This window comes from Chenopodium album, chromosome 21, assembly GCF_948465745.1.
Source record: "Chenopodium album chromosome 21, dcCheAlbu1.1, whole genome shotgun sequence".
Taxonomy (NCBI): Eukaryota; Viridiplantae; Streptophyta; class Magnoliopsida; order Caryophyllales; family Amaranthaceae; genus Chenopodium; species Chenopodium album.
Window position 1 is genome coordinate 33869026 of NC_137854.1, and position 14203 is coordinate 33883228.

General features: G+C 35.8%; 2 protein-coding genes across 3 annotated transcripts; both read left to right on the plus strand.

Annotated features, from left to right (window-relative positions):
* The first annotated feature begins 1296 nt into the window (after nt 1-1296).
* LOC145601972 (formin-like protein 4) lies at nt 1297-4054 on the plus strand. Its single transcript, XM_081658072.1, has 2 exons — nt 1297-2489; nt 2580-4054. The coding sequence occupies exons 1-2, from the start codon at nt 1330-1332 to the stop codon at nt 3907-3909; spliced, it is 2490 nt and encodes an 829-aa protein (XP_081514198.1). The 5' UTR covers nt 1297-1329; the 3' UTR covers nt 3910-4054.
* A 3918-nt stretch (nt 4055-7972) lies between these two features.
* Nucleotides 7973-12879, plus strand: LOC145601741 (uncharacterized protein At4g14342). Of its 2 annotated transcripts, XR_014104432.1 has the most exons (5): nt 7973-8042; nt 11576-11661; nt 11763-11886; nt 12302-12524; nt 12642-12879. XR_014104432.1 is itself a non-coding variant. In XM_081657810.1 (4 exons), exons 1-4 carry the CDS (start codon nt 8037-8039, stop codon nt 12347-12349), a joined length of 264 nt encoding a protein of 87 aa, XP_081513936.1. In that variant the 5' UTR covers nt 7973-8036; the 3' UTR covers nt 12350-12608. The 2 variants fall into 2 exon arrangements, 1 of the variants encoding a protein (XP_081513936.1); XM_081657810.1 differs by lacking the exon at nt 12642-12879 and having other exon boundaries at nt 12302-12608.
* The last annotated feature ends 1324 nt before the right edge of the window (nt 12880-14203 follow it).

A 14203-nucleotide genomic window follows, 5' to 3' on the forward strand; every position in this document is an offset into this window, starting at 1 on the left:
AAAATATTTCTCAAATTCATTACTTGTTGTGTACAAGAAATGTTCATAAATTGAACAACAAAAAAGAAAAACGCGCATTGACATAGTTGATATATTACTTGTATTAAAAAGTATGGGAAAAATGACAAGCCGCATAATTTTGGAAAGCAAGCGGGGCCTGAAAAGGAAAGAATCGGATCATGAATATAAATGGAATGTGAACTGACAGATTAAAGTCGGGTTGACAATTATCATATACGAGTACAATACAACAAACTTTAATTTACAATTTTTCCTTAATAAATATAATTAATTAATTAAATAAATGACATTAATATTACTGTAAAGTTTTAAAATGGCATACACATGACTTCTTAAATCCAAGCAAAGCTGTTTACCAGTTCAACGTTCCAACAACTACTATCAATTTTTAAAGTATTTAAAACATAAGACAAAGTAAATCTGTATTGCATGATTTGTCAATTATGTAGCACATAATTTTTATCATCATATCATATAAATGTATAATATTGACTAAACAGCGCATCACACAACTTTTTATTTTTATCTTTTAATCTGTATTTGTGTACAAAGTATGAACGTATATATTTTTAACTTATTTTGTTTGAAAATTTTCTCTATTTTAAACGGTTTAAAAAATTGTGTAGAGTATGAAATTGTCTAAAAAAAAAAAAAAAATTACTCCGTATTAATTTGAATATATTAAAAAGAGGTCTAAACAATGCTTATTTCTTTTTTTTTTTTTTTATAAAGAGTAATGCTACCTAATCTGTCAATCAATGTCATTATTGTTAATAGCTTAATACATTGAAACAAAAAACTAACATGAGTACAAAAGTCATGTTTTAGATTTTAAAACGGAAAAAAATCAATCATATTGAATGATGCATTTCCTCAACTTAACCCTATTATAAAAAAAACCTGATATAAATTGAGAAATAAACTAATTATTATGTGACCCGATAATACAAAACGAAAGACATAATTCTAACAAACCACAAACTTATTCCTCAATAGTTTTATTCAATTTTGAAATGACAAGGATTGACACTAATTTCACAACAAGAAAGGCCTAGTAAAAAACTAAGATAAAAAAGATTGATTTTTTTATAAAAAAAAAAGTAAAACCAAGGAAAAATTCTCAAAGTCAGCAACCTGCTTACTTTGACATTGTCTGCAAGAAAAAGAACCCAACATGGGAACAGCTCAACATCATCTTAATACAACAAAACCACCCTCAAAAAAATGAGAACTAATCAACTTAATTAGTTGCCTATCTTACCTCTCTTTCTCTCTCCTCCCCTCTCTTTTTTGTACAGATCAAAGAGGATGGCATTCCTAACTAAGACATCCCATTTCTTCATTCTCTTCTTTCTGTTCCTTAATTCTTTCATTCATCATTCCTTCTGTCAACAAAATATCGAAACTTTTTATCCTTCCTCATTAGAACCTGCATCAGCACCAGCACCAGCACCTGCTTCGGAACCAGCAGTAGTCCCTCCTAGTAGCACCCCGGTTTTACCAACACGGCCTACGCCGCTGCTGCCTCCCCCACCGGATACGACAGGGCCTCCGCCATCACGATCAACGTCTCATAAGGCGATATACACGGCTGTTGGGGTGACAGCTGCAAGCACTCTGGTGGTGGCTGCAGCACTTTTTTTCTTCTGCACTAAGTATACTCAAAGGAAAAAGGAGAATGGTGGTCAGGTTCAGACTGTTGGAGCGATTGCTGCTTCGGGTGGAGGAGGTGGTGGTGGTGGTGGGGGAGCGAGGTTGCAGCCGTTGCAGCAGACAGAGTTTACGAGGTTTGATGGGAATATTAAAGGGCTAATAGTTGATGAAGATGGTTTGGACGTTCTGTATTGGCGGAAGCTTGAAGGGAGCCAGAGGAAGAGCGGACCTTTTCATAAGGATGTGTTTAACAAAGGAAGTAATGGAAGGAGGACGTATTCTCGGGGTAAATCGTCGTCTTCTTACAATCAAATACATCCTAAGGAAGAGCAACAATCAGCTAGGCTGCTTGGTCCTCCTAAACAACTCGAAAACGAAACAGCCTTTCAGGCTGTTGGAAGAGCAGAGGAGGCAGAAAAAGTGGCTGTTGCAAAGGAAGGAATTAGTAGAGTTCCGTCCTTACCTCCTCTTCCGTCCTCTAATTCATCCAGGGCAGTATCGACACCACCACCACCGCCACCACCACCAATGGCAGCCAAGAAAGGACCTGCTCCACCACCTCCGCCACCGCCAATGGCGGCCAAGAAAGGTCCGGCACCACCACCTCCACCTCTGAAGATGGGTGGATCACTAAAACCACCAGCACCACCAAAGCGGACACCAAGTGGAAGTATTCGAGAAGCATCTGCCATTGGGGAAGAGGAATCAGGGAGCAAGAATGATCAGGTCAAACTGAAGCCATTGCATTGGGAAAAAGTCAACGTTAATACTGATCATTCCATGGTGTGGGACAAGATTGAACGCGGCTCATTCCAGTAAGTGCAGCACTTGATTTACTTCTTAACAAAAAAAATTTAATCCCAATTGAATTGAAAGTTGATTAGTATTTATTTTTTGTGCTACAGATACAACGGTGATATGATGGAAGCTCTCTTTGGTTGTGTTGCGACAAACCGCAAGTCCCCCAAGGGAGACGCTACAGCTCAAGGTATTGCCAGTCCAAATGCAGCAGCGAAAATTTTCATTCTGGATGCACGGCGTTCCCAGAACATAGCTATTGTAATTCGGTCATTGGGCATCACTCGCAATGAGTTGATTGAGGGGCTCCAAGAAGGAAAAGGCCTGAATGTAGATATACTTGAGAAACTGACCAGAATAACCCCTACACGAGAAGAGAAAATTCAAATCCTCGCATTTGAGGGAGATGCCGGAAGGCTTGCTGATGCAGAATCCTTCCTTTATCACCTGCTCAAGGCTGTTCCCTCAGCCTTTACTCGAGTTAGCACCATGCTCTTTAGGTTCAATTATGGGTCAGAAATCCATCAACTGAAGGAATCACTCCAAACACTGGACTCAGCTTGCACTGAGCTTCGAAATCGTGGAGTGTTCTTGAAGCTGTTGGAAGCAATCTTAAAAGCAGGGAATCGGCTAAATGCTGGGACTGCAAGAGGGGATGCAAAGGCTTTTAACCTTACAGCTTTACGAAAGCTCTCTGATTACAAAAGCAGTGATGGGAAGACCACTCTACTGCACTTTGTGGTTCATGAGGTTGTCAGAAATGAAGGGAGACGGTGTGTTATGAACAGGAACAACAGCTTATCTAGAACAAACAGTCAGAGAAACTCAAGTTCAAACCTAAAGACAGAAGAATCAAAGTCAAAAGAGGAGCAAGAGAAGGAGTTCTTACAGTTAGGGCTACCTGTTGTAGGTGGCTTAAGTTCCGAGTTCTCAAATGTCAAGAAAGCAGCCACCCTTGACTACGACACCATATCAAGCATCAGTACTTCTGTGGGAGCTCGGATTGCTGAAACCCGGCAACTTGTGCTGCAGTGTGGTGCTGATAATGAGGGACGAGATTTCATTGCAGAGATGAAAGAGTTCTTGGCAGCAGCAGAAGGAGAGATAAAGGTTGTCCAAGAAGAGCAGACCAGGGTGATGGAATTTGTAACAAAAACAGCACAGTACTACCAAGCAGGTGGTTTTAAAGACAAACAGCCACTACTGCTATTCGTCATAGTAAAGGATTTCCTGAATACAGTTGATCAAGCCTGTATAGATATTGCTAGGAGTTTGCAACATAAGAAATCACAAACATCTAGCGCCAGCTCCTCATCATCAACTCCTTCATCACCCCCAAGCCCAGATATTTTAAGGACCCGCGTGACATTCCCGAGGTTACCAAGACATTTCTTGTCAGACAGATCAAGTGGAAGTGACACCGATGATAATAGCTGATAAGAACAAGTTCAAGTCTCACAAGTGCAGAGTTTACATGATGTAAATAGAGGACAAGGAAAGTATACAAGGTCCTTCCCTTCATTCAATTTGAAAGGAAAAAAACAGATTGAATATATAGAGTGATTCTGGCTTTTTTCTTTAATTTTTTGGACCGGAAATGAGTGATCATTATACTGTAATGTGATTATTACCAACACAACTATCCCCTCCTCCCTCCCAACCCACTCAAGATACGGAATGAAGAAATTATTCTTAGAACTCTCAATCTTTAATTGCACAAAAAGAAAAAGAATCATTAGATACATCTTTCACTATTGCCCAGCATTTTCGGATATGTATTCACAACGAGTTTAAGTATCAATAAATATAGTTCAGGGAACATGAGATTGCAGTTGCCGAAAAAACATATTTCCTATATGTCCTGCTATTGTAAATAAGTGAGCTAGCTGGGAACTTGTACCAATTCAACACCAAAACTATGGTTTCATTTTGAACAGAATGTCCTGATTCTTAAAATTTGAAGTCATAAGCAGTTTATTGTGTATATTTGAGACTTCAGGAAATGTATTACAGAGAATTTATCACCTATATTAGTTTATATCGTGTCCTATTTTCGTGTGATTAGGAATCTACTTTTTTGCATATGTTCCAACCCTACAAGCATGTATATACATTGTAAGTTTGTAACACATTCCCAAAAGTTTGTAACACATTTCCAAAAGTTTATTCAAGTAAATTGACATTTTTTTTTTCAAACAGATAAAGATATCAAAGCCAACAGCTTTTTGATCCTCTTACATTGACTAATTTCAAGTAACTCGTAATTTTCAAATCAATCCACTGGGTTAAGGCATTTACTTTGTATTTAGTATAATATGTTGTATTTTAGCTAAATACAAAAGTTATCATTAAATTGCAATCCTACAGAAATTACATTACATAAGTAACCAAACTGGCAGAATGAAGCAGTCACTCTTCTGATTGGTTTGCAGTTTGCCATTCAATTAATAATTAGAAAGGGATAACAAATCTAACATTAATATCTAGCAGGGTAATTATGGGTGCCTGTCCTATGAGGATCCAGCTCCTAATAAACGCTCGTTCTGTAATTTCACCACTTGTCATCCAACCATTTTTGACCCACAAGGAAGCCATTCAAGCAGCTAAACATATGCCCTCTCTTGGTTGGCGCAGCATCAAGAATTTTAAAGCCACCAACCGTTCTACAAAGCGGTCTTTTCACCTTATTATTCTAGATAACTTGAGGTTTAGCCTTGAAAGAAAATTGTCCTAACTACTTGTGTATTCTCCTTTTCTTAAAAAAAAAAAAAAAGGTTAATTACCAATAGTAGGACTTGTAGAAGTTACACTTAACCACAGGGCTAGGCTGAATGGCTAAGCTATGATGCTTGGACTCTAAAACAAAAGACATACTCAGATACAAATTTAACTTGAAGATATAAGAACAAATTTACTAGTAGTTTCCAAATTTCAAATTTGGTCACTAGAAATTGGATAGTTGGGTACTTTCCTACATTCCAGCTTTCTAGCTCAAAATCAAAGTATGCAAATACTTATAATGCCATAATCTAACACTCACACTTTAGCTTAAAGGGATTAGGTAAGCAACTTCCTCCCATTACGGGAAGTAAAATTTCCTATGTATTTGTAATTTGTACTAGTAATTTAGTATGCTCTTCTTTTCGGCCAAATAATTATTCAAATTTCTATTTCCTATAAGTATAAGGCCCTATAAACCCTGTCAACAGAATGATTATTATCCATTGATGGAAGCCAAAATAATACTATGAGTACAAGTGTTTCCATTTCACCTTGTGTATCCATATGGCCATATCAAAATATTGACACTTAGATATGGAAATATTTGATACTAGACACTCTACTTTGCAACAAAAACATGGAAGTCTTTTCTAAATGATAGCAAGTGTTACACAATTACAGATGAACACATCACACATATTTGGGTTGGATATAATATCAAGTACCAAAGCTAACTAATTTAGGGTTCATTTTATTCACTTATCTGAGCCTATCTAAACATACTTGAGCTTAAACAACCTTATATTAGGGTCTATTCTGTTCACCTTATTTTCACTTATTTCAGGTGTAATAAGTTCAGATAAGTTTAGTTAAGTTGAAAAATAAGTTATGATAAGAGTTACCCAAGCACAAATGACAACTAAAATAAGTTCTAATAAGGTTTGATAAGTTCAGGTAAGTTCAAATGAGTGAAACGTGAATAGAACACACTCTTAGTTGTAATTAAGCTTAAATAGCCCTTATTAACAGAACTTATGTGAACTTATTGTTCATGAAATTATCTTGTGAGAACTAATTCACCCTCATCTGAAGTTGCATTTCCTTGGAATTACTTCATAAAATTAGCCTAACTTATTGGATACTTTAGTTTTGACAGGTCTATAATGGTCTCACTTTGCTTTGCTTTGCTCCTACATTCTCAACTCTAAATTTGCCTTCCAGATATTGAAATACCCAATTCAAAAAAGAGATACTTGGCTTAAAGTACAAAACTAAACAGTCACTGAAATGCAAAGTCATTGAACACATACATGAGAAATCGAAACCAACCCACCATAAATTAACCTAATAAAATTAACACAAAACCATGGGATAAAGTCAACAATCTACAACTATTCACAGAAATAAATAAAACCCAATTTACCAATTCTTCAATCTCAAATAAATTAATAATACAATAATCACAAAATAAAGAGGACCAACCCAAAACTGAAGAAAGATAAGAACTTTACATTCTTACCTCATATGATGATAGTAGCAGTAGTTGTTTATCTTCCCACTGATTTGATTAAATCAAATTGTGTTGGTTTATTATTACTGATGATGAATTTTCTCTTCTGGGTCACTGTAAAAACCTTTCAAATGATATGATTATGTTTATTGAAAGTTTAATTGAATTGAATAATTCAAAAATTGGGTGTCATTGTGGGATTGAATAATGTGTATTTTGACCTCCGTACGAAGAAGAAAGGCCAAGACTTTGATTTTCCAAACTTTCTCATTACGTTTTTTTGCCGTATCATAAAGGTTTTACCAAGTACTACCTCCATTTTTAAAATTTGTTTACCACTTCACATGATAATCTACAATATTTCAACGTGTGTATTTGATTTTTCTTTTTTCTTTTTTCTTTTTTATATACTAAATTACGGTATTAAAAGAAAGATAAACTACAAGTAGTCATGATTGCGATGAGATGCACCTTATCTACTGGTTCGTTCAAACCTTGTGGTTGCTACACCATGCAGCCGATGCAAGTGCTTTATAAAATTGGCTATTATTATTCACCGTCCATCTAAGACTGAAATATGTGACCATTTCGTCATTTAGTATCCTAACAAAAGAAATAGAATCTGTGTAATTACAATAACTACTTTGCTCCCCACTAGAGACTTTTTAGACATGCATTCATCTTTGCGTGTTAAGGCCGATTGAGCCAAATCATGGGCCGCTCCCCCCAATATATCATGAATACGAAACTCCATAACTTTTTGGGCACCACTCCAATCTTAATCTATGTGTATGTTAAGCTCAGCAAAAGCACCACCCTCACCATCATTATGTAAATAGCCCGCATAAATCCTAGCGGATGATCCAAGCCTTGCATTAGAGGATATAGACATCGTAGGCTGTCCCCTGAGTCCGCTAATAATAAGCTTTGCTTCCTTAACCCTTCGGGAATTATAACCGGCGTTGACACGTGACTTGCTAATTGCCCCCCCAAAAAAATCAATTATTCCTTGCAACTCACAAAGCCACAACCCCCAGTCAATCCCATCACAGCCCAGACAATACCTAAACTCTCACTCCCACATACCAAACGTCCCGTACGGTTATAATAGCCTTACGAGTTGATAAAAATATAAATTGCAATATTTTTTGGGCCGGCTAATTTGGCAAACTTTCAAGGGTGGCTGGCCTACAGGTCTGCCCTGTACTCCGATATGGGCTGTGGCCCAATCCAATTGTAGTCACCTCTATCAATTGTATTCCGTACATAAAAAGGACTCAGTTTTGAAAACACAGTTGAAGGTCACTTTTCTGGAAATTCCTGAAGAGTCAAGATGCAGGTATGTGTACACTCTCTAATCTCCATCTTCAATCCTGTTCATCATCTTAATTAATTAAGTTTCGAAATTGTCTTTTTTCTGTGTTTGATTGCCCGATTTGTATGCTGTCTTTCTAATCTATCACATAATCGACGGGAACTTTCATGTTACAAAACCCTAATTCTGAGTAATTGCCCCCTTTTTTCTGTTGCGAAATGCTTTTTATTTTTTAATTTCTATTTTTTTGTGGTTTATGCTCTTTGTTGAACTTTTATTTTTTTAGCCTTAATTATGCACGAATTTGTATTCCATTACTTATTATTTTTTTTTTTTTTTAATTTTGTAAACATATATAATGTGTTTTTTATGTATGGAATTTTGTTTATCCATGTATTAATTTGTAAGGATATTGTATAGTTAAATTGTTAGGCGGGTGTGATTAGTATTAAAACAACGATGATGAGTTTCAGGGGTTAGAGGACGACGTTTGAGATAATTCTTGAGTTAAATTAGTACTCGTGGCGAATGTGAGTCGGTGTTTGAATATTACATTGTAGAGGGGACAGTTTAAAAATTGATAGGCTACCTTCCATCTTAATTATATCGAATGAAACATGTGATGGTTGTGTTGGACTATGCCACATTATGTGTGCATTCTATGTGGTATCATACTTGGACGATGGATCATTGATTGATAAATGGTTTAGTTAAAGGGAAGTGGTGGTTTTGCCATACGCCTTGGATTATCTATTTTAACTTCTTGGTTTATTTGTTAAGCATCGAGTAAATTAATCGAGTTCTAGCTCTGTCACTAATGGGCATAATGGCCTAATGAGTATCTTGTTACTTCTTTCACCATTATCACTGCTTCATTGCCTATACTTCTAAACTCAAATGGATTAGTGAACTTAAGTTCAATGCTTTGATAAATTGCTATCTTAATATTGATCTTTGACCATTGCTGCCTCATCAAGCCCGCCAAATACGTCCACTTTCAATTCTTGCATCTCTTACATATCATACATGGCTGCCTGTTTAAGAAAATACCTTCGCTAATATGTTATTGAACATTGTGTTGGGTTCAAGGCACACTATGCAAACCTCATTTTTTAACATTTATATGTCTTTCCCACTTAAGGCAATGATCAATCTTATTGCTTGTAATAGACATAATTTCGCTATGTTCCTATTTAAATCTATGCCAAATCCTGATACTTTATCTTCGAATAGTTTAATCAACAGATTAAGGCCTTTTTTGACAAGGCACGCCTTGATTTACCCTAAGCTATGAGGCTCAAGTCGCTAGGGGGTAAGTGTAAAATTCGAGGCTTTTGTGGTTAGGCGCATGAGGTGCACCAAAAGCGCATATGAAGCAATCTTCAGCCAAAATTTTTATTTGTTCATATAGTGTGCCCAGTGTGGCGCGTCTTAGGCGTAGCGGAACCCCTTTTGCTTTAGCACGCCTAGAGCCTTTTTTTTATACAAACTGGTGTCATTAGGTGTCATTAGGTATAGGAAGAGCTTTGTGTCTAGGTGTCACAGTTCAGGATTTTGGGCCCTAAAACGTGCAGCGCGCTATAGCCTTTTGGCGGCAAAAACACTAGCCTTGTGCGGAAATGGGGCTTGTGAGCATGAAGCAACACGCGTGGACAATTAAATCTCCGGAGCACTCACGTCTATTTGACGACGGAGTGCTAGTGGTCAGGGCTACGGCTGATACTTCAAGGCGGGCACAAGAGGGTCCGAACCACTAGCTCTTATAGCATCAAGTAGGTGTGGAGGGTGCAAGTAAGACACAATATTATAAAGGTCTAACAATAAACGAGTATAAAAGCAAGGCAACACTTGGTAAAAGGCTTTTGGATTTCATTAATCATTCGCCCTTTAAAGAGCTTTAGTTTGTTTACATGAAGAATCCTTAGTGAACACTGTAATGACAGTCTCACAATAATGGGATCTAAAGCCTAGAAAACATAAAGTAAACTTTAGGAAAGCATCAAAAGAGCATCTAATACATCAAAAGGAATGGGATCTAAGGCCTAGAAAACAAAAAGTAAAGTTTAGGAAAGCATCAAAAGAGCATCTAATACATCAAAAGGAGTTTGCTTCTAACACTGGGGAAGCAACAATTGTAAGGGTTTCTTATTAAGGATGAAATTGTGCTGTTTGTTATCATTAGGCTACACTGATCTCAAATAAAGTTAAATTGTTTGGCTAGTTCAGTAGGAGTGTTCTACCAAGTAGTTACAAAAAAGGAATGCAATTATGCATCACGTATGTTTCAGTATCTCATTAGCTTTAAATTTTGAGGAGCAGATAACTTTAACACTTTGTTTAGATTGTAGGAAATAGAGGGAAAAGAAGGGAGGAGAAATGGATGTATGAAATATCTTTCATTTGGATAACAAATAAAGAAGGAAAGGAATTGGAGGGAGAGAAATAGAGGGATTAAATCATAAGAAATTGATCTCTCCAAACAATGGAAAGATTTGGAAAGAAAACTCATTTTTCTTCCCTCCCCTCCCTTTCCCTTCCCTTCCCACCCCTTCCCTTCCCTCCCCTTCTTTTCCTTCCCCTTTCTCTATCGAAACACACCCAAAAATGTTTATTGAAAGGATAATGCAGGAGAAATTTTGGCCAAACTAGGCTACTTATATTGCTGTTCTCATAGGTTGGTCTGGGTTTGTGATTTGGGATTGATTTTTCATTTTTATTTTTATTTTCCGCCCTAGAATATGGTGTTGTCTCTAGGATGGTGCACCATGGTAATGTAGTTGATCTGGTGATAGCTTATCAAAATAATACCCTTTGAGCTTGATGGCACTGCTTTGGGAGCACCATGGAGGGCATTTAAGATTCATGGATCTTATGAGTTTGATAATGAAGAAGATTGAAGATTACGTCACTTGTAGCCATTATAATTTAATATTGTGGGATATGTGTGCAGTGTATATGCATCTGCAAGAAAATGGGACCCTATTTGGAATTTGAGTATTTAGTACTGCAGTAAGATAGGAAATTACAAATTTTGAGCATTGATTTTATTGACACTGCACAAAGCTCAGCATTTGTGTGCTGATGTGAAGCTTTAGTAGGAACTTATGAAGCCAGTTGGCTATTTGGTTTGCGTCATTGTTAAGCTACTTAATTTGTGCAAGTGGAAGGCTGCTCATTTAAGTTGGTAATTTTTCCTCCTCTGTGATCTCCATCCCTTGCTTTCTCAATGAGAATTGTTGTGTGAGGAAACTTAGCCCATAATGAGAATTTCGGGGATACTAATGCATATTGTCCCCATATATTCTGATGAACTCAACTGCAGTTTTCCAGAATAGATTCATTTCTGCACGGATTAGTGATTGGCCTATTTTTTCTGATATCTTTTTTGAAGTGATGACAAGAAGGTAGAAAAATAAATTAATTTTAAACTCTTTGTTGAGGGGTGATGCTCCAAACATACGTATATCGATGAGTTTTAGGTGTATAATATATTCAAAGTTGAATTCTACTCTGCTTAATTTGGTTCAAAGTGTTGATATTATTATTTTGTCTTGTAGGCCAGTGATAGATTTAATATCAATTCCCAACTTGAGCATCTTCAAGCAAAATATGTTGGGACTGGACATGCAGATCTGAACAGATTGTAAGTTTTACTTTTGCTTGATCTTTGGATTCTTGAAACCTTTGTAGCATGATGCCTGTTGGTTACTTGTTTCTAATCTCTTTTCCTATTGAACTGAACAGTGAATGGGCTGTTAACATCCAACGTGATAGCTATGCTTCCTATGTTGGGCATTATCCTATGCTTGCCTACTTTGCTGTCGCAGAAAATGAATCTATTGGAAGAGAGCGCTACAACTTCATGCAGGTTTGTGTGTTCAGTCATCTATTCTTGTTTACTTGTGTAGTTATGTTATGTAAGCTTTATCTCCACTGTTACTAATGTCATTGCAGTCTGTTGATAGTCTTTTTGTGAAGTTGTTTTGATGGGGCTTTACACCTTTTTTTTTTTTTTTTTTTTTTTGTTTTTTTTTGTTTTATCCCTCCTCTACATCCTTCATAGGACATAGAACTTCCCAAAAAGTACCAAATAATTTAACTTGAGTTCCCCTAGATTGTAATGTAATTGGCTAACTGCGGTCTGCTGGTGGTCTATTTGTGAAAATATTTTGTTAATGGGACCAAGACTCCGGATATTCTATTAACCTTCCTACTGCATCCTCTTTTGCTTTACATACTGCTATCTCCTTTCTCTCACGAAAATGTTGTATGTTTTCTTGCAGAAAATGCTGTTGCCTTGTGGCCTTCCTCCTGAAAGAGAAGATGATTGAGACTTTGAGAGTTTCTAGCAGATAAAATAGTTAAATGCGGTGTTTACATCTAGCTTCGCTTTCATGTTATCTGAAAATTAGACGTGCTCCATAGCAACTTGATGGTTTCGGTTGTCAGAGTGGACGTTTGGTTTGTACTATAGCTGAATGGAACACTTTTAGATTTGGAAGCAAGGTGATTATGTTAACTGTTGTACTCCCTCTAATATCAAACTGGAATTCAATTACAATCTAAAGATCAAGACTTTTGTTTGCAGAATTTGAAGTGATATTTCTACCCATTTTTATACAGGTTATACGTGAAACCTCGAGAATGTGGTTAATGGCTTATTGCTTAGCTTGATATCTTTTGAGGGCCATTAGCTTAGCATGCCTTAGAATCAATTTGGTTTCTTCTTCATGGGTAAGCTCAAAATTTTACACTGTTTGTTTGGAAACCATTTTAATGCAGTATGAAAAGCCGAATTGATTATAGAAATCTTTAATTGGAAAATTTTTGCTTAGATTAAAGATTTCTCTTTCTTATTAAAGTTTAGTTTTCGTATGCTGCATAATTTAACAATAATATTGTAAGGTACTCTGTACAAAGGATATTGTGGTTGAACTTGTTTACACGTATCATCATATTATGGTAGTCAGATCCAAGATATGAAATGAATTGCAAGATTAGATTCTACTTTTACAGGTTTTAAGGAACATCAAGTGTGCTTGTCGCTACACTATACCAGGACATTTTTTTTATCGATCATTAATTCATTTTGGATAAATACTTATCGAGTTAACACTCAAACCTATTCTAAACACTTTTTAAATACTATTTTCGTTTTATTAGGTGAAACACTTATTATTATAGGATATTTATATACTCTATTTTCTCTATATTTAGCTATTTATTTAATAGTTTCTCTACTATATATCAAGATAAATTTATACTAGTACTATTAATGCTATATACCTTTGTGATTTTGTCTAATCAATTGTAAGTTTGTAACAGACAATGAAACAAGTCATTTGCCCCAAAACAATGACAACGACGAATTTATTTACGGGTTTTTCACCATGTACCCTTGAGTTTTTTGTTTATTCACCATATACCTCTAAAAAATTTCAAATTCACCATATACCCTTGAGTTGTTACAAAAATTTACCGTATATCCCTAATGACAATAAGATAAGTGGAATTTGGTTAATTATGCATCGAATCTACTTTAGATATCTCTCTTTATTCTTGAAGCCACTCCTCTCCTTTCTCCAATCTCCGAAACACTCCAAATTTCCATAACTATATTCTTATAATTGATTTTGAAGATGAGAAAAGGAAATTTGGGGTGGTTTTGGTAGTGGGAAAAGGAATGTGGTGGTTTCGGGGTATGTAGGGTGATTTCGGGTCATAGTTAACCCTGATAACTAAAGTAAACAATCATTAGTCATCAAGTGTATATGGTGTATTTTTGTGAAAACTCGGGGGTATATGTTGAATTTAAAAAAGTTTAGGGGTATATGATGAATAAACAAAAAATTCAGGGTATATGGTGAAAAAACCGATTTATTTATAATTTGAATTGTGCTTATAGTTAATATTCGATTGACCTTGAATGTGCAATCTCTAGAAATTATCATGATTCAGGAATGATATCCTTTACAAAAAATCACCTGATGTATACTTTAATACTCTCTCCATCTCTATAGTTAGTTATATAATACGTATGTCTTTTAACGCATCTTTAACTATATATTCAAAAAATTAAAAAAATATTTTTTAAAGGACACATTAAAATGAATCTAATAAAACCTTACAACATTTTATTTTTCTTAAATAATAATTTTATTTAAAAAAAAATGATTTACCACTAT